The 21,526-nt window shown below is 36.8% G+C and overlaps 1 protein-coding gene across 2 annotated transcripts in view; it reads left to right on the plus strand.

Moving 5' to 3' along the window:
• The window catches only part of EXOC6 (exocyst complex component 6), a 217,991-nt gene that overhangs the window by 32,256 nt on the left and 164,209 nt on the right, over positions 1 to 21,526 (plus strand). For both annotated transcript variants that reach the window (XM_049856026.1, XM_049856027.1), the window contains exons 2-4: positions 16,106 to 16,277; positions 17,546 to 17,593; positions 17,681 to 17,771. In XM_049856026.1, the coding sequence (XP_049711983.1) occupies positions 16,106 to 16,277; positions 17,546 to 17,593; positions 17,681 to 17,771 (311 nt within the window). The remainder of the gene's footprint in view (positions 1 to 16,105; positions 16,278 to 17,545; positions 17,594 to 17,680; positions 17,772 to 21,526) is intronic.

Below are 21,526 nucleotides of genomic sequence, written 5' to 3' on the forward strand. Positions count from 1 at the left end.
TTAATATTTGTTGAGTGAAGCTATAGCTACACTGTATATAATTTTCATCCTGTTTTATCCACTAAAATAGATCTTTTTTGCTTTTTTCTGATTGTAAAATTAAAAATGTTCATTTTTTTTAAATTTAAGAATAATATAGGAATTTATATGTGTAAAAATATCTTAAACCTCTGATACTCAAAGATACAGGATTAATATTCCATGTGCATATTTCCTAGTTTTTTTCTTTGTGCATACATATGTATGTCTTTTTTGAACTTAATATTGACAGTGCCTAATATATATTGTTATAATCTCTCTGTGAGGCTACCTCTTCGTGGTTGATTAACAATTTAGAGAACATACATCTCAGTTTGTTTATTTCCTTACTGTAGTACATTTAAATGGTTCTTATTTTTTGTGAAATTCTGTGAATAGGGATATTAACTCTAAAATAATCTCTTAGGTCTCTAAGTAATCATATAGGTAATGATAGGTAATAGCTAACATCCACTGAATATTTTAAACATTTAAATATGTTATTTAATCTTCACAAGAAGCAAATGAGGCAGCATTATTATACCATTTTGCAAATGAGGAAATTGAGATAGAGATAGCTTAGGTCTTTCCTCTAGGCACTCATTTATTCCCTGGTGGAGCTAGATATGAATTCAGATCATTTGATTCCAGAGCCTACACTCTTAACTGCTATTCTTTACCTTCTAATCTAGAGTATTAGATAATGAAAGCTGCAATATAAAAACGTTACTAAATTTTAACTGAAAAAAAAAGGGGAGGGTTTATATTAAGGTTAGGTGTGGTAACGAATGTACTCAGGGAGACAGAGTCTAGTATTTGGAACATGTGCTAGGTCAAAGGGAACTTAGATTTTGAAATTAACTCTCAATAAAGTGACATAGGTTCCTTCTTCTTCAATTCCCAGATACAGGCTGCCGGTAGTTTTAGTAAGGCAATCTCCAGTTCATTCTCTCCAGGAGTTGGGGGGCAAAGGGGTTGTTTGGTGCAAGAAAGATCGATAACCTTTTTACCCTCTCCATGCCCCCTTTTAATCTAACTGACGGAAAAAAAAAAACAAAAGAAAGCAACGCAAGCATTCCCTTCCTTTCCCTTTTCATACCCCATAGTAAAAAATAATTTAAACCAGGTTTACTTTCAGGACTCTTTTACCAGAGGGCTGGTACTTTTTAGTTTGGTAAAGCAAGGCGAATAAAATCTGTGCAAGGTGGTTTTTTTTTTTTTTTTTTTTTGGTCAGGTCTGCATCTGGGTTTCATTTTTAATATTTTCTGCAATTTATTAATGTTCTTGTTTTTACTTCAAGATGTGCTTATACAAGGATATCTTTTCCAGGACCTCAAAAAATCATTTTCTTTAAACATTCATTTTATCCCATAAAAATGCTGATGTTATATAGGTTAGAGGTAGATTTTAAAAAAGCTAATAAATTTGCTAAAAATCATAGATTAATTTTCATTCAGTAAGTTCAGCATTATCCTCATAATTAAAAACAAAAACCCATTGCCATAGAGTTGATTCTGAGTTATAGCAACCCTATGGGACAGAGTGGAACTGCCCCACAGGGTTTCCAAGGAGCAGCTGGTAGATTTGAACTGACGACATTTTGCTTACAGTATCCGTAATATGAATAAATCATAAAAATCTTCTATTTGTATGTTTTCCAGTGTTGATGGAGAAGATAAATGCATTTTTGGTAGCATTTGATTGGTAATTCAGATTCTTTTAGATCTTGGACCCATCAATCAGTGCTAATTTCCCAGTAGTTTTCAATATAATATATTTGAAAAACTGAACCTATTGCCATCATCAATTTAGACTCATAGCAACCCTACAGGACAGAGTAGAACTGCTCCATTGGGTTTCCAAGGCTGTAAATCTTTATGGAAGCTGACTGCCACATCTCTCTTCTGCAGATTGGCTGATTGGTTCAAACCACCGACCTTTCGGTTAGCAGCCAAGCACTTAACCACCCTGCCACCAGAGCTCCTTTCAATATAATTGTTGTTAGGTGCCTTCAAGTCAGTTCCGGTTTGTGGTGACCCTATAAGTACAAAAGAATAAAACAGTGCCTGGTCCTGCGTCATCCTCACAATTGTTGCTATGTTTGAGCCCATTGTTGAAGCCACTGTGTAAATCCATTTCATCGAGGGTCTTCCTCTTTTTCGCTGACCCTCTACTTTATTGAGCATGATGTCCTTCTCCAGGTACTAGTCCTTCCTGAGAACGTGTCCAAAGTACGTGAAATGACGTTTGCCATCCTCGCTTCTAGCGACAACTCTGGTTGTACTTTTTCCAAGACAAACTTTTTTGTTTTTCTGGCAGTCCATTGTATATTCAGTATTCTTTGCCAGCATCATAATTCAGAAGCATCATTTCTTCTTCAGTCCTCCTTATTCATTGCCCAGCTTTTGCATACACATGAAAAAAAAAATACCGTGGCTTGGGTGAGGTGCACCTTAGTCCTCAAAGTGACATCTTTGCTTTTGATCCCTTTAAAGAGGTCTTTTGTAGCAGATTTGCACAAAGTAATATGTCATTTGATTTCTTGACTGCTGCTTCCATGGGAGTTGATGGTGGATCCAAGTAATATGAAGTCCTTGACAACTTCAGTATTGTCTTTGTTTATCATGATGTTTGTTGCTTTTTGGTCGAATCGTGAGGATTTTTGTTTTCTTTGTGTTGAGGTATAATCCATACTGAAGGCTGTGGTCTTTGATCTTTAAGTATGGTGAAAGGGTACAACCCTGACACACACCTTTCCTGATTTTAAACCACGTAGTCTTCTTGTTCTGTTTGAAAGATTGCCTCTTGGTCTGTGTACAGGTTCCACACGAACACAATCAACTGTTCTGGAATTCCCATTCTTGGCAGTGTTATCCATAATTTGTAATGATCCACACAGTTGAATGACTACATAGTGAGTAAACACAAGTAAACATCTTTTTGGTATTCTCTGCTTTCAGCCAGGGTTCATCTGACATCAGCAATGATATCCCTCATTCCACATTCTGCTGCAACTGCTTCTGAATTATCTTCAGCAAAATTTCACTTGCATGTGATATTAATGACATTATTCGATACTTTGTGCATTCTGTTGGATCAACCTTTTTTGGAATGGGCACAAATATGGATCCCTTCCTGGTTGGCCAGGTAGTTAGCTGTCTTCCAAATTTGTTCGCAGAGACTAGTGAGCACCTCCAGTGCTGCATCCATTTGTTGAAACATCTCAATTCCGTCCATTTCTGGAGTCTTGTTTTTGCTAATGCCTTCAGTGCTGCTTGGACTTCTTCCTTCAGTACCGTAGGTTCTTCATCATATGCTACCTCCTGAAATTGTTGGACATCAGCCAATTCTTTTTGGTACAGTGACTGTGTATTCCTTCCATCTTCTTTGATGCTCCCTTGTTCGTTCAATATTTTGCCCGTAGAATCCTTCAGAATTGCAACTCGTGGCTTGAATTTTTTTTTTTCATTTCTTTCAGCTTGAGAAATGCCGAGCATTTTCTTCTTTTTGGCTTTCTAACTCCAGGTCTTTGCACATTTCTTTATAATACTTTGATGTCTCAAGCCGCTCTTTGAAATCTTCTGTTCAGCTTTTTTACTTCATCATTTCTTCTGTTCACTTTAGGTACTGTACATTCAAGAGCAAGTTTCAGAATCTCTTCTGACATTCATTTTGGTCTTTTCTTTCTTTCCTGTCCTTTAAATGATCTTTTGCTTTCTTCTTGTATAATGTCCTTGATGTCATGCCACCACCTGTCTCATCTTCCATCATTAGTGTTAAGTACATCAAATCAATTCTTGAGATGGTTTCCAAATTCAGGTGGAATATACTCAAGGTCATATTTTGGTTCTTGTGAACTTGTTTTAATTTTCTTTAGCTTCAGCTTGAACTTGAATGTTAAGCAATTGATGGTCTGTTCTGCAGTTGGCACCTGGCCTTGTTCTGACTGATGATATTTAGCATTTCCATCCTCTCCACAGATGTAGTTGATTTGATTCCTGCGTTTTCCATCTGGTGAGGTCCACATGTATAGTTGCTGTTTGTGCTGTTGAAAAAAGGTATTTGCAAGGAATAAGTTATTGGTCTTCCAAAATTCTGTCATGCGATCTCTGATGTCATTTCTGTCACCAAGGCTGTATTTTCCAACTACTGATTCTTTGTTTCCAACTTTTACATCCCAATCACCAGTACTTATCAACACATCGATTGCGTGTTTGATCAATTTCAGACTCCAGAAGTTGTTAAAAATCTTCAGTTTCCTTATCTTTGCCATTAGTGGTTGGTACTTAAATTTGAATAATAGTCATATTAACTGGTTTTTCTTGTAGGCTTATAAATATTATCCTGTTATTAACAGCATTGTATTTCAGGATAGATCTTGAAATGTTCTTTTTGACAATGAATGCCACGCCATTCCTCTGCAATTTGTCATTCCTGGCACATTAAACCATATGATTGTCTGATTCAGAATGCCAGTACCAGCCCATTTCAGCTCACTGATGCCCAGGATATCGATATTTGTGTGTTCCATTTCATTTTTGGCAACTTCCAATTTTCTTAGATTCATACCTCATATGGTCCATGTTCCCATTATTAATGGCATAGCTTCCAGCATCACAGCAACACACAAGCTACCACAGTATGGCAAACTGACAGATGTGTGATGGTTCAATGTAATATACCTACTCTTTTTATATATTTATGATAAATTCAAATACTGCCTTTAAGGTGTTCTTTAATGAAATCATTATTATATGTATTCTTGTAGCATTTGAGTGCCTACTATATGTGAGATACTATGTGATATATAAAAGTTTATCCTGTGGTAGATTGCCCATAATTATACACAGGAACCTAGAACTCCTAGAGAATTTTATGGTGTTTATGGTTCCATTCTGCTATTTTTAACCATTTTAGTGGCAGAATGGTTAAGATCTCAGATGCTACCTGAAAGATTGACAGTTCAAACTCACCAGCTACTCCTTGGAAAAAAGATATGATAGTCTACTTCCACAAAGATTTACAGCCTTGGAAACCCTATGGAGCGATTCTACTCTGTCCTGTGGAGTCCTTGTGAGTCAAAATTGACTCGATGGCAAAAGGGTTTTATTAAAGTGATAGGTAACGGGATAAAGCATCTTCAAAAAAGGGGGAAATCTTAATTTTCGTTCGTAAGTATTCAGTTGCTAATTAGGCTGAGTATGAGATTCACACCATTTGATGCAGTGGTAACAGAAAAATACTTGAATTTTTAGAGGCTGACTTTTGATGAAGAGTGCCCTCTAGTGAACCTATTTTTATTAAGATCTTTGTGTCTTCACAGTACTTGTGAATTGAATATAGACATCTTTAGTTTTTAAGAAACTAGAAGATAGAACCTGCATTAAATAAGTAGGAAATAAGTTGATGTTTTATACAAATAAATAAGAGATAATACAGTATTTTTTTTTTTTTTTTTTTACAGTATAGACTACATAGTATATATCGATAATACAAACCATGGAGCCCTGTTGGCACAGTAGTTAAGCATCCGGTTCTAACTGAAAGATTGGTGATTCGTACCCACCGGCCCCTCCACAGGAGAAAGATGTGGCAGTCTGCTTCTGTAATCTTTTTTTCTGTAAAGATTACAGCCTTGGAAACCCTATGGGGCAATTCTCCCTTATCCAATAGGTTCACTATGAGCCATAAATGAGTCAATGGCAGTGGGTGGGTATAGTATAAAAAAAAAAGAGTGCCAGAAATTCAGGTCGGATGCAGAAAATCTCTTTAAAGTGTTAAAACAAGGGATATCATTGCAGAATGTCAGATGGACCTTGGCTGAAAGCAGAGAATACCAGAAAGATGTTTATCCATGTTTTATTGACTATGCAAAGTCATTTGACTGTGTGGATAATAACAAATTATGGGTAACATTATGAAGAATGGGTATTCTAGAACACTTATTCGAGCTCATAAAGAACCAAGAGGCAGTTGTTTGAATAGAACAAAGGGGGTAGTACATGGTTTAAAGTCAGGAAAGGTGTGTGTCAGGGTTGTATCCTTTCACCATACTTAACTCATTTCACATGCTGAGCACATAATCTGAGAAGCTGGACTATATGAAGAAGAACATAGGATTAGAAGAAGACTCATTAACAACCTGTGATATGCAGATGATACAACCTTGTTTGCTGAAAGTGAAGAGGACCGGAAGCACTTACTGATGAAGAACAAAGATCACAGCCTTCAGCAGGGATTACGCCTCAACATAAACAAAACAAAAACCCTTACAACTGAACCAATAAGCAACATCACGATAAATGGAGAAAATACTGAAGTTATGAAGGATTTCATTTTACTTGGATCCACAATCAATGCCCATGGAAGCAGCAGTCAAGAAATCAAACGACACATTGCATTAGGCAGATCTGTTGCAGGAAATCTCTTTAAAGTGTTAAAAGGTACTAAGGTACGCCTGACTCGAGCCATGGTATTTTTAGTAGCCTCAAATGCCTGTGTAAGCTGGACAATGAATAAGGAAGACTGAAGAAGAACTGATGCCTTTGAATTATGGTGTTAGTGACAATTATTGGATGTACCATGGAGTGCCAGAAGAACAGAGCCCTGTTGGTGCAGTGGTTAAGAGCTTGGCTGCTAACCAAAAGGTTAGCAGTTTGAATCCTCCGCTCCTTGGAAACCCTAAGGGGCAGTTCTTTTCTGTCCTATAGGGTCACTAAGGGTCAGAATCAACTTGACAGTAACGGGTTTGGATTTTGGTTTTGGCTAGAAGGACAAAAAATCTGTCATGGAAGAAGTACAGCCAGAATGCCCCTTAGTGAGGATGGCAAGTCTTCGTCTCATGTACTTTGGACATGTTCTCAGGAGGTACTAGTCCCTGGAGAAGGACATCCTGCTTAGTGAAATAGAGGGTCAGTGAAAGAGAGGAATACCCTCAACGAGCTGGAGTGACACAGTGGCTGTAACAGTGGCTTCAAACATAGCAACAGTTGTGAGGCTGGCACACAATCGGGCAGTGTTCTGTTCTGCTGTCCTTAGGGTCATTCTGAGTCGGAACCAACTTGGCAGCACCTAAAAACAAACAATGATAGTATAGGCTATATATAGTATATAGTATATAGTATATAGTAGAGTTTGAGAAATTCTGGGTAATTGGATTAATTGGAATGCCAGTATGGAATTATCCTGAAGGAACTGTTTTGATCTGAAATTTGAAAGGAGATTAGGATTGAGGTGTATGGAGGGACAAGGGCATTCCGGGAGTGGAAAAAGAAGTTAAGGACAGTATAAGAAAGGCTTGGTGCCAAAAGGAAAAAATGTATAGAGAAAAAAAGAATTATCCTGGAAAAGGTTTTAAATTTAATACTATTTTAAATATTTCGTGCAAATTTACAAATAATTTGTATTATACTCATATTTTTCAGGAATTTAAGAAGGACTTGGCTGGGTAGTTGACTTGGGGTCTCTAATGCAATTGTTGTTAGATATTGGTTGCTGTTAGCTATCTGCTAGGGCTGAAGTCATCTTAAGGCTTACCTGGGCTAGACAGTCAGGGTGGCTCACTCACATTGCCAGCAGTTGATGCAGCTGTCAGTTGGGAATGCCTACATGTGGCCTCTCCAGCAGGCCATGTTCAAGGTAGTCAGGTTTCTTACATGGCAGATGGCATCCCCCAGAGCGAGAGTCTAAAGAAGTCCACACAGAAGTTGCATAGTAGTACTTAAATCATATTCTATTGGTCGAAGTAGACACAAGCCTGCTCAGATTCAAGGGAAAGGGGTATAGACTCTGCCTCTCGGTGGTAGTTATGTCAAAGAATTTTGGGCCTATGTTATAGAATTACTACATTTACTTTTCTGCTTCTCCAAAGAATTAGACTACATACAGATAAATTTCCATGATTTAGAGACTAATTATGCTCAGTGTTAAAGTTGCCTGTGTATATGCCTGTTTTCTGCACTTGATTTTAAGTTTCTATTTTTTTTTTTTTTTATTGTATATGGTTGTTTCTTACAGAATATTTGTTGCAAAGAATCCTTCTTTTTGTTTTTAACTAGCTGTTAGCTTTGGGGCCTTGTCACTTCTTATTTGCCCCTGGATTCTGAGTATCAGGGAAAGTTATGAGAAGGTTTGTTATTCATGTTTTTTATATTTGATGAAATGGTTGGAAAAATATTAGAAGTACTGGATATGATACCTTTATATTGACCATCTTCTTTTTTACTGTTTTATATTGTTAAGTAACTAGAGTAGAAATATTTCTTTCCAAGATGGAGTGGCTACTTTGAGCAAGCCTGTATTCCTTTAAGATAGGGAGATGGTGTCTTTCCTGTATGTTGTTTAAAAGACAATAATTCCAAGTCACATGACTTTATTAAAAAGGGGGTCCTCTTCCCAAAAGGCATCTCATTTGCTATCTTTGAGTAACATTTAGCCCATTGTTTCTCACACGGATGTTACTGAAATTTTGGGTCAAAGGATAGTAAAAATGCCTATAGACTGGAAAATAAAGAACACTCAAAAGGACGCAAAAGCAGTTTTTTATTACTAGAGATATAAAAGTAAGGCTTCTGTGTCATTTAAGGAACCAGCAAGAAAAAATGTGAATTGTTTGAAAAAGTAGCAGATGACATTAAAAAACACCCAAAGGAAGTCAGAAGTGGCCGATACAGTTCTGCCGGAGATAAAAGAGTAAAGTTTTGTTTCCATGTAAAGGTTTGTAGAAAGATTTGACCCCAGAATATCAGTGCCCAGGGAATCCTGAACAGTATTCGTGGAATCCTAGTTTTCAATATATAAAAGTCCATATCCTTGCAGTAGTCTTTTTTTTTTTTAAGTAATTGATTTACATTTAATAAAATTCATAAGGAAGTCTGTCAGTGGCCAGCATTTTAGTGGTGGTAACTGTATTGGAGAACAAAGTTCTGGAACAGAGAGAAGACTTTTTTTTTTTGTCAAGAAATGGAACACTCTAGTACTTTAATAAATGCAAATAATTTGGGGAAATTGGGGTTGGGTACTCTGAGATTGTATCAGTTTTTCTCAAAGTGTAAGCATTATTTTAATAAAAGATACTGAAAATAATATAAAGATATATATTTTTTGACAAAAAATATTCTGATATAAAAATGCATTGCCATTGAGTAGATTCCAGCTCATAGTGATCCTATAGGACAGAGTAGAACTGCCCCATACAGATTCCGAGGAGTGGCTGGTGAATATGGTACCAATGATACGAAAAGAGTGATTTTTCACATACCTCATGAATGTTGTTTTTCATCAGAAACATTTTTCCTTAAAAATAAAAGCAAAATTGTGGAATGTGATTAATGAATCGCTTATCTTATTTACAGAGTGTAGCATCTGTCCAAAAAAATGAAGTCACCTGAAAACATTGTGAAAAACGTAACCAACATCCCTGAACAATATGTGTAGTAATTGTTAAATTGGAACATAACTTCTTGTGTATACTTTCACTGAAAACAATTTTTTTTTAAACGAGGTTGCCTGAGTTCCTCAGTTAAGAGATTTGATTTGATAATGAATATATTAATTTTCAATGAGCTAATTTTAACATTAAAAAAAATTTTTATTTTTAATGACATCTTAATTTTCTTATTTTTAATTTATTTTATTACCACTAGATGGAGCCCTTTACACACAATTGAAGAAGGCATTTCTGAAAGAGAATTGTTTTAATGCCCTAAACCTGACATACCAGATTATCAAATTCTGTATGATAACATGTTGTTTTTACTTTGGTGTGGAAGATTAGATATAGTGAAGATAGAAAATGTGTCAGTTCTTAATGTTCTCTCTTGCTAGTTCTGTCATATGTATGCATGTATTAAAAGAAACTTGATCAGGCTTGCCAATAGACATTATAAAATTTTGAAGGACATTTTGAAAGAAGAAAAATCATTTTCATTAAAATTATATATTGCTTCAAAGTTTAGAACAGTATTATATTTGGTATGTTAATATATTAGGTGGATACAACTATTAACCAACTTAGAGATCAAAGAGTAAATAATGAAATATTTCCTTCCATGCAAATCAAAATTTGAAAGAACAATGATTATCATTCAATGACAAAAAAAGAAAAATAGATTTTACAGAGGCCTTTCAGCTGAGGTCAAATGAGTAAAGGGACTTTAGTTTTCTCTACTTCATGTTTTGCTCCTTCTTATTTTGTTGCATTTGTAATTTAATGTTGTTGTTGTTAGTTGCCGTCAAATTGATTCTGACTCATGATGAGCCCATATGATTTAACACTGCTTAACAATTAGCTACGCTTCAGTTCTCATCCCCCTTTTCTGTCCAGTGGATGATTTCACCTGATGGATGCAACAGTGCACATCAGGGATTCCTTATTGAGTCATTCTCAATTGTTGATCTTCAAAGGTGATCTAGTTGGTTGCTAGGCCCATTACTTCCTCTCTGCATTTCATGCTACTTATCACCATTTCTGATTGGTGAGCCTATCTAACATAATGGGTAAGAGCACTGGCTTTGGAGCCAGGTAGACCTGGGGTAAAATATTGGCTCTACTACTGGTACTATTACTACTACAGGAGCCCTGGTGGTGCAGTGTTTAAGCACTGGGCTGCTAACCATAAGGTCGGCAGTTCTAACCCATCAGCTACAACCTAGGAAACCCTACAGGGCAGATCTGCTCTGTCCTGTAGGGTTGGCATGAGCCAGAATCAACTCCATGGCAATGGCTTAGGTTTTTGGTTTGGGCTGTGTGACCTTGGACTAATGTCTTAGTCTTCCCAAGCTACGTTTGTGAGTTGTGATGATAAGAGAACCTAAATCATAAAGCTGTAGTGACTAATGAGGTAGAGTGTAAAACACTTAGTACATAGTAGGTGCTTGGCTGTTTGCTTTTGTTATTTTTATTATCACCATCATTAAGCCAGAAGCCACAGACCTGACTTCTCTCCTTGGCCAGTTAAGTCACTGTGGGGAATTATTGACAGGTAGTGTACATCTTCCGTCCATATCCTTCTTCCCCCACCACTTCTCCAAATTATTTCTATAGTTAAGCATCGATCTCTTCAGAGAAAAGGTTGATAATTCCTGTTCTCTGTACAATGTCAACAGATTCTTAGGATAAGAGTTGCTTTTGCTGTCTTGCTTACCCTTTCAAGTCTTCATACATACGCACCTTTTCTCCCTTCCTGCCTTTCTCTGTTCAGTCACGTATTTATTATTGGCCTAATTAGCAAATTTCTGGACTAGTTTTTTTTTTTAAATAATTTTTATTGTGCTTTAAGTGAAAGTTTACAAATCAAGTCAGTCTCGCATGTATAAACTTATATCCGCCTTACTCCCACTTACTCTCCCCTCAATGAGTCAGTCCGCTCCCTCCTTCCAGTCTCTGCTTTCGTGACCGTTTTGCCAGTTTCTAACCCCCCTCTGCCCCCCCCATCTCCCCTCCAGACAGGAGATGCCAACATAGTCTCAAGTGTTCACCTGATGCAAGTAGCTCACTCCTTATCAGCATCTCTCTCCAATCCATGTCTGATGAGTTGGCTTCGGGAATGGTTCCTGCCCTGGGCCAACAGAAGGTTTGGGGATCATGACCGCCGGGATTCTTCTAGTCTCAGTCAGACCATTAAGTCTGGTCTTTTTATGAGAATTTGGGGTCTGTACCCCACTTTTCTCCTGCTCCCTCAGGGGTTCTCTGTTGTGTTCCCTGTCAGGGCAGTCATCAGTTGTGGCCGGGCACCATCTAGTTCTTCTGGTCTCAGGATGATGTAAGTCTCTAGTTCATGTGGCCCTTTCTGTCTCTTGGGCTCATAATTATCTTGTGACCTTGGTGTTCTTCATTCTCCTTTGATCCAGGTGGGTTGAGGCTAATTGATGCATCTTAGATGGCCACTTGTTAGCATTTAAGACCCCAGACGCCACACTTCAAAGTGGGATGCAGAATGTTTTCTTAATAGAATTTATTTTGGCAATTGACTTAGATGCCCCCTGAAGCCATAGTCCCAAAACCCCCGCCCTTGCTCCCTTGACCTCCGAAGCATTCAGTTTATTCAGGAAACTTCTTTGCTTTTGGTCCAGTCCAGTTGTGCTGACCTCCCCTGTATTGAGTGTTGTCCTTGCCTTCACCTAAAGTAGTTCTTATCTACTATCTAATCAGTAAATAACCCTCTCCCATCCTCCCTCCCTCCCTCCCCCCTCTAAAAAAAAAGAATGTGTTCTTCTCAGTTTAAACTGTTTCTCAAGATCTTATAATGGTCTTATACAGTAATTTGGACTAGTTGTTTTTAATATTATATTCCATCAGAATGGGTAAAGGATTAAATCCACTGCATGTAGTGAGTAATTCCTTTTTGAGTGCTCCATCTATTAAAATATGCACCTCAGAACTAAAAACTTTTTAGAGTCTTTTCCAGAGCCAACATTTCTGTCATTTGATAAATTTTGAGTTCTGGCACTTGCCCGACCCTTCAGCACTTTCTTTAAATGCGGTTTATTCCTGTGATTTAGAACCTTTCTGTACCTTGACTTCATTATTTCTGTGAACTCTGCTCAGAGTGACCTTGATGTGGATTGTGGGCGGCACATGGTTGGGGTGCAGTTTGTATTCTTGTCTGAAATAGCAAATGGTTATCAAGGGTCAGGAGAGACTGAGAATTAGTTATAGGTAGATTAGGATCTATTCTTTCTTCTTCACAGTACTAATTCTTTGATATTGTTTTTATTTCTTTAATTAGGATTTATGGTTCTATTTTAATAGCAGAAGGCAGGGAATGTGAATAATTCACCTGCGTCAGGCTTTGGTTTTCTATTAATGGAGGGTGGGTATTGCATATACTTTCATATATTTTTTTTCCTCCGTACTATAACATCAGTGGCAACCCTGGTGGCATAGTGGTTAAGAGCTTCAGCTGCTAAGCAAAAGGTCAGCAGTTCAGGTCCACCAGGGGCTCCTTGGAAACCCTATGGGGCAGCTCTACCCTGTCCTTTAGGGTTGCTATGAGTTGGAATCAACTCGACAGCAACAGGTTTTTGGTTTTATAACATCAATGGCAAAAGAGGAGCCCACCTAGAATGCTACAGTAGATACACTGATAGTGTCCTGAATAGCTATAAAACAGGAATAGTTTTGTTTTTAAAACTCTGGAGAATAAATTAGAAAGACATATACCAAAGGGTGGATTTTAAGCACTTTCCAAAATAAAATAGACTTTTGTTTCTTTTCTTCCTGTTTATTTATAATTATTTTTAAATGGCATAACCTTTGCCTCTGGGTTCACAAAGGGAGTTAGACCCTTTTTTGGAGGAGCCCTGTAGTATTTTTTTTTTGTAGTAGGGCATTCTAAAGTATAATTCTTTTAGTATGTTCTGTTTACTACCTGATACTTTAAGAGCTATGTAAGTATCAAACTGTTCTATTACAATATGTGAAAAATCTTAGGAAAATTTTAACAAATGTAAATTTGTTGTTTATAAAGCGCCGAGGTCAGTTAGATAAACTTTTTTTTTTGCACATGGATTTTCCTAAGAAATAAATAAAAAAAAATGTTTAATTAAGAGTTCTTGTTAACTATATGTATTGGTTGTGGGAAAAGCATTAGGTAGGGATTCTAGTACTACCTCAGTCATTTACCAGTTTAAGGTTACATTGACTAAGTCATTTACCATTCTGTGCCTGTTTCCTCATTTGTGAAAAGGGGCACTGATATTTTCTCTGATATGGCATAAGAAACAAGTGAAATACTAGATGTAAAAATGTAAAAGTCTCCATTCAAATGTCAAGTGTTAGTGGTAGTCAAACCCTTTAGCATGTATAATTGAGTGTTAGCCCAGATTTATTGGATATTTACAGCCAGCTATTCAATTATTCAGGATTTTGGCTGTCTTTTATTGCATACTATGCTAGTAGCTAGTATATTAAAAAAAAAAAAACAAGCACTTGTCATAATCATGAGCAAGTATTATATTTAAGTAATATGTATTGTGCTAAGAATTTTTCATATGTTTAAACATCATAACACTCTGATGTAGATACAATTTTTTCTCCCATTTTGTGGTTGAGAAAATTGAGATTTAGAGAAGTCAGATGGCTTACCTGAGGTCGAACAGCTAGTAAGTGGCATTTCTAATTCCATCCAGCCATCCTTTTACTCACTGTTTATTTACTGAGTGTCTGCTATATGATAGGCACTGTTCTAGGACTGAGGATGCAACAGGGAACAAAACAGACCAACTTTGCCCTCTTGCAACTTACATTCCTGTTGGAGAATTCAGATAATGAATAAAAGAATGAAAGAGAGTATATTCTACAGTGATATGAAAGATATGAATGATACAGTGATAATCTCCTTTATTTTAGAAAATATAAAAGAAGAAAAATAAAACAGGGAGGAGGATTTTGTGTGTGTGTATGTGTGTGTGTGTGCGTGTGCACTTGTGCCTGTAACTCAGATATTGTAGCCAGGGAGAGTTTCACCAAGAAGGGGATAAAAGACCTGACGGAGGTCAAGGAGGCAACCATATGTGAGAAGAGTGATCCAGGTAGAGAAAACAGAATGTGCAAAGCATAGGATAGTAATTTGCCTGGTGTGTGTAAGGAGCCACAAGAAGTCCTGTGTTGCTGGTATGGAATAAGAGCGGAGAGTAGTAGACAATGAGGTCAGTGAGGTAACATGGGGCAAAATTATGTAGGACTTTATGGGCTACTAAAAGAGAAATAGGGTTTTTTATGGAGGAGAGACATAGGATCTGGCTTTTGTTTTAATGGCATCGTTCTAGCTACTGTGTTGAGAACAGACTAAAGGCGAGTAAGGATGGAATCAGGGAGATCAATTAGGAAGCAATTGACAATAACCTAAAGCAAGGTATGGTGATGATTTGTCCAGGATGCTACCAATGGAGGTAGTGAGAACATGGTTGGATTTACTGGATTGTTTGGGCAAGAGGGGGAGGTGGAAAGGTTGAGAGAAAGAGGATAGTCATGGATGAGTCCAGGGTTTTTTTGTTTTGTTTTGCCTGCGCAACAAGAAGAATGGATGGGGAAGTCTATGGAAGGAACAGGTTTGGGGAGGAAGATCAGGAGGACATACTTAGACTCATTAGACATTCAGTTAGAGATATATATGACTTTGAAGTTAAGGGGGAGAGGCCAGAGCTAGAAATATAAATTCAGGAGGCATCAGTGTATTTATGGAATTTAAAGCTACAAGTCTGGACGAGATCAAGAGAGTAGCATAGGTAGAAAATAGATGCCCAAGAGCAGATCCTAGTTCTAGCTTAGCTCTTACAGAGCCCAAGTTCTTAATAATTGCTATTCTGTATTGCTGTCTCTAATATTATAGTAGGTACTCATTAAAAGCCTAAAGGATGATGTCTGCACTCAAGAAGCTATTTTTTTTTTTAGGGAAGTAAAATACATGATGTATGCATGAAACATTTAAATCGTAATACAAAGTAATATATGATTATATGTCAGAATGAGTGTTATCAGCTGTAAGTTTACATATCCTTCAGATAAAAAGATTACTTCACATGGCAATGATTGACAAAGGCCTCTTGGGGGAGGTGAAACTTGAACTGAGCCTCAGAGAATAGATAGCAGTTGGAGGGTACTGTTTGGGAGGTCTTAAGACCACCCTCAGGTTCAGTAATTTGCTAGAAGAATTCACAGAACTCAGCAAAGCTGTTAGTACTCATGGTTATGGTTTACTATAGCAAGAGAATGCAGAGTAAAATCAGCAATGGGAAAACGTGCATGGTGCAGCTTCCAAGAGAGTTCCAGGCCCAGGATCCAGTTGTCGCCTCCCAGGGGAGGCGGTTGGACAGCACTTAACTTTTCCCAGAGCATTGTGTGGCAACATGCAGGGAGTATTGCAAATTAGGGAAGTTTCCCAAGCCTCGGTGTCCAGGGTTAACTTAAATATTAATAAATTAAATACTTTTTCACCGAAATTATTTCTAGTGAAGGCACTACTATCAACCAAATTTATCTGTTCAGAGTTTAAGATATCATCTGTTGCAAAGATCAGGTTTAATAAAGAATAAATTTTGGTGAAATGGGAAGTTAATTTTAGTTTTCTTTTTATGTACATACAGGTCTGTGTATGATGATCAGCCAAATGCACACAAGAAGTTTATGGAAAAGTTAGATGCTTGTATCCGTAATCATGATAAGGAAATCGAAAAAATGTGTAATTTTCATCATCAAGGTTTTGTAGATGCAATTACAGAGCTCCTTAAAGTAAGGACTGATGCAGAAAAACTGAAGGTGAGAAATATATGAAAAGTCTATTTATTTTTGTGCTAATTAAGTATCCATTTATACTGTATAGGCACAAAAGTGTATACATTATTAAATGTGCTCCTTTGAAGAAGTGAGTTAGTGTATGTGTCTGGGACTGCTCTTTATGCTCTATTAGCACAGTTGTCTTTATGCTCTGTTAGCGCAGTTGTCATGCTAATGGCAACTATACAGTAATTTCTTTTCCTGAAGGCAGTAATGCATTGACTTAACAGGATTTCTTTCTATGCAGGGAAATGAACTTAAAAAAATGTGTGCAAAGAAAGGCCCTTTTTGCAGTTTTAGAATTTTTAAAGCAACAGTACAATATTGATAAAAAGCTGTGCTCTAAAAATATTTTAACTTATTATATTGTGTTCTTAAAATATTGAAACTGTTTTATTTAACAGCAATGCATAATTTTCTTAAATAAAATTGATTTACATTTCCTACCATACAGCAAAACAGTTATGTATAAAATGAGACCTGAATTTATACCATTAAAATATAAAATATTTAATTTAAGAATTGTCCTATTTATCTTTCTTTACATTTGGAGAACTTAGAAGGACCCTGGTCCACCAAAGATTATGATTAGAAAACCATTATATAAAGGATATTCAGATAACAAGAGACCATATACAGCATCAATGAGGTCACTGAGCATCTTTGTTCAGAAATTAATGAGATTTTTAATAAACCAGAATGTGCTTCCTTACTATGATGACCTAATGAGTCACTTAGTATGTGGGAAAATTTGAGGTTGAACTTTGCCTGCACCTGTAGCATTAAAATGTTGCTGTGGATTGGAGATTTCCGTGTTTGATGTTAATCAACCACCCAGTGTTTGCATTCAGCAAAATATGAATGTTTAATTACCATAAAATGCAATTGCCATTTCCTACAGACAATGAATGGCACATAGACCTCATTGAAGGTATCAAAAAGGGACCAGTGGTCAATTGGGTCAGTGATTTGAATTGTTTGACAGACTTAGAGAAGCAAGTAAAGTTCAAAAATCCTGAGTAAATTTGAGAAGTTTGCCACAGAATATGTTAAAAAGAACTGTCATAAGTAATTGAAGTTAACAAAAGCCCTTTTCAATCAAAAGTTCAAGTTCAAGCTGTAGAGTTAATTTGAATTTGCATTTCTTTGTTCTAAGTTTCTCATGAAGCATGATCTGATTACAAGGGTGAGCAGTTACATCAGGGCAGTTTTATGCATATTTGTCTAACTAGGGTGAAATTATTTTTAAGGTGCAAGTTACTGATACCAACCGAAGGTTTCAAGATGCTGGAAAAGAGGTGAGAAAATGATACATCGTGTGTGCCCAATATGTGAATGTTGTTTAACTGTTCATTTAAAAATATGAGTATTTCTTCTTTTCTAAGGTGATAGTCCAAACAGAAGATATTATTCGATGTAGAATTCAGCAGAGGAATATTACAACTGTAGTAGAAAAATTGCAATTATGCCTTCCAGGTGAGTTAAACTTATCTATAACAGAATGTTTGACTTGGTAAAGGTGTAATTTAGTGATAGCATGTCATTCTTTATTATGGAAATTACACATTATTTGGCCTCCCAACAAAGCCTATTATTCCCTGTCTACTTTCACCCCTGAATTCTCATAGTTCTCCTGTGTTATAAAACCCTTATTTGATTATCTGTTATATCAGTCTCCTAGAACAACCTCTACCTTTCCATTCATCCCTGCCTAGTTGGCTCTTTGTCCCCGCTTTTTTGTTTTTCCTCTGAATACTTGCCCATGGGGATGAGTGTCTTTTTATTACATTTCTCACCTTTGTCTAATTTTGTACCTCTAGTGCCATTGTTTTCTTTTGTCAGTTAAGGATTATTTTGCCTTTCTCATAATTTCATTTTGCTGATAAGATAACATCAGAAAGTGCTTGTTTTTCTTCCTTGCCTTTCCTCCTGTATTTGGAAAGACTGACTTTTTAGATTTCTGAGTTTCTGGTCTCTCTGTTAGGGCTCAGATATTACTGGGACATCAGATAAATCCTGAAGAAACTAACCAGTATTTTCTTTACCTGGATTTAATGTACTTTAAGTTGGATGCATCCTGTTCAAACAAAAGGAGCCAGGTATATGTCATTTTTTATTAATATAGTAAGCTAAATCCACCTCAGTGTCCCATTTTTTCCCTTATTTTTTTAGGAAGGAAGCTAAACCTCCATATCTGGGAAAATAGAATGAGATGTTTTGTATAATACTTATGTAGTGTAAGTTTAGCTTCGCATACAAATTATATGTTAAAACTATCAGCAGTTTTATTTTATTATTAGTTTAAAAATATATATATTACTGTTTTCTGGCTTGTACGAATAACTTTTCTTTATTTTAGAGTCATTGAGATTATACTCAGTTTAATACCTGATCAACCAAGAATATTTGCACAATAGCTTTGAGTAAATAAAATGCTTATTATAATAGGTTTCAGTATTGAGACACCTGCTTTCTTATAATGATATTTACTCAGAGACATTGTAATTGCCATGAAAGACAGCCTCTAAGTTTGAAAGCTTTGTCCCTGTGTGGTAATAAGCCTGAAAAATTAGGTAGTGATGGAATGAAAAAGAGCTGAATTCAGTGTATTCCCCTGGCGGGCTATTTGAAATAGAGAAATTAAAGGAAGTAGAGGTCGAGTTCTGTTCCTGCTGTTTGTTTCAAGGTTGGGCAGCAACTCTGAGGTCATGTGAACATTGCATTCCCAATAGCCACATCCAGAACTACTTCCTTTCCCCTATCTATCCTTCTATCCAAATATCCATTCTAAAATACATTTTTGTGTCAGTCTTTATGGTAGGGATTGGAAATAAAAAGTTGAAAATGGCATACACCCATCTCTGAAGGATCCTACAATCTAGTGTGAATAAAGATGAGTTAGCTGTCAACTACAGTACAGTTGCCTAATTCGTCCTTGGGTTAGGAGGAGCATGAGGGGATATAAGAAGTCATAGGATAAATGTGATGCATTTTGCTAGTGCATTAATTTTACATGATTGTTTTTGAGGGAAGCGTTATTTTTAATATGAAAATAACATGAGATAGATGTAAAATTTACATGCATTATTGAGATAAAACAGGAGACTTCAAAGATAGTTCATACCTAAAACAACAGTTTTAGGCTATGTCCCAGGTTATGTGTTCACTATAATGCTTTGCCTAGAAAGGTGAGACAAGTAAACAATATCTTTTGTAAACTTGTTGAGACTTGGGGAGTAGCACTTATGACTATAGAAAACCTAGAAAAAAATGTTTATCTCTCTGGTCTAGGAAAATGTGAGCTGCTTGATAAGCCAATAATAATTTACTATTCACTTTATAATTTGAAATTCTACTAAGGATGAATGGTAATCTATATGGTTGCATTAAAACCTTTTTGGTGACAGTGTGTTATCTTGCTGAAGCTTATAACAAGTTTATTGAATAATTGCATTTTGGGGCCCTTGATAAAAAGGATAAAATTAAATAGATGCTTTGTCATGTTCAGTATAGTATCTTTCATTATAGTTCACTCTCTGCTATAAGTTTTTTTTTTAATTTTTTTATTGTGCTTTAGATGAAGGTTTGCAGAGTAAATTAATTTCTCATTAAATTATTAATACACATATTGTTTTGTGACATTGGTTACCAACCCCACGTCGTGTCAACACTCCTCACTTCTCAACCTTGAGTTCCCCATTACCAACTTCCCTTCCCCTCCTGCCTTCTTGTATTTGCCCCTGGGCTTGTGTGCAGACTTGGTCTCATTTTGTTTTATCGGCCTGTCTAATCTTTGGTTGAAGGGCGAACCTCAGGAGTGACTTCAGTACTGAGTTAAAAGGGTTGTCCGGGGGCCATACTCTCAGGGTTTCTCTAGTCTCTGTCAGACCAATAAGTCTGGTCCTTATTTTGTGAGTTTTAATTTTGTTCTACATTTTTCTCCAGGTCTGCCCAGGTAGTCCCTGTCAGAGCAGTCAGTGGTGGTAGCTGGGCACTGTCTAGTTGTACTGGATTCAGTCTGGTGGAGGCTGTGGTAGTTGTGGTCCATTAGTCCTTTGGACTAATTTTCCATTATGATTTTGGTTTTCTTTATTCTCCCTTGGTCCAGGCAGGGTGGAACCAGTGGAGTACCTTAGATGGCCACTCACAAGCTTTTAAGACCCCAGACACTACTCACCAGAGTAGGGTGCAGAACATTTTCTTTATAAACTATGTTATGCCAATTGAGCTATATGTCCCTTGAGACCGTGGTCCCCAGCCCTTAGCCCAGTAAGTAATTTGACCCCTCAGGGTTTGAATGTGTCTATGAAGCTTCTATGGCTTTGCCTTGGTCAAGTTGTGCTGACTTCCTTGGTTTTTTTTTTTTTTTTATTGTGGCAAAATATATAAAGTAAAAAGTTTACCATTTTAACCATTTTTAAATATATAATTCCTGGCATTAATTATGTTTGCTGTGTTGTGCAACCATGACCACTATCTATTTTAATCACCCCAAACAAGCTTAGTACTCCTTAAGCATTACCTCCCCATCCCCACATACACCCTTCACCACTTTAACCCCTAGTAAACACTAATAAACTTTGTCTCTATGCATTTGCCTATTCTAGGTGTTTCATATTAGTGAGATCATACAGTATTTGTCCTTTTGCATTTTACTTATTTCCCTGGAGCCCTGGTGGCACAGTGGTTAAGCACTTGGCCGCTAACTGAAAGCTGGGTGGTTCGAATCCACCAGCTGCTCTGCGGGAGAAAGATGTGGCAGTGACTTCTGTAAAGACTTACAGCCTTGAAAACCCCATGGGGCAGTTCTACTCTGTCCCACAGGGTCACTATGAGTCGGAATTGACTTGATGACAGTCGGTGGGTATTTCACTCAGCATAATGTTTTTAATACTACGCTTTTCTCTCTTCCTCCCACCCCTGGTAACCACTAGTGAACTTTTCGTCTGTATACATTTGCCTGTGTCATATAAGTGGCATCATACAATATTTGTCCTTTTGTGACTGACTTATTTCACTCAGCATAATGTTTTCAAGATTTATCCATGCTTTATGTATTAGAACTGCATTTCTCTTTATGGTGGAATAATATTCCATTGTACTGATGACCACATTTTGTTTATCCATTTATTGTTTGATGAACACATGAGTTGTTTTCACCTTTTGGCTATTGCTGCAATGAACATTGGCGTATAAATATTCTGCTGTGAGCTTTTGAGGTTTTTCTTTCC

Source organism: Elephas maximus, chromosome 16 (assembly GCF_024166365.1).
Source record: "Elephas maximus indicus isolate mEleMax1 chromosome 16, mEleMax1 primary haplotype, whole genome shotgun sequence".
Taxonomy (NCBI): domain Eukaryota; kingdom Metazoa; phylum Chordata; class Mammalia; order Proboscidea; family Elephantidae; genus Elephas; species Elephas maximus.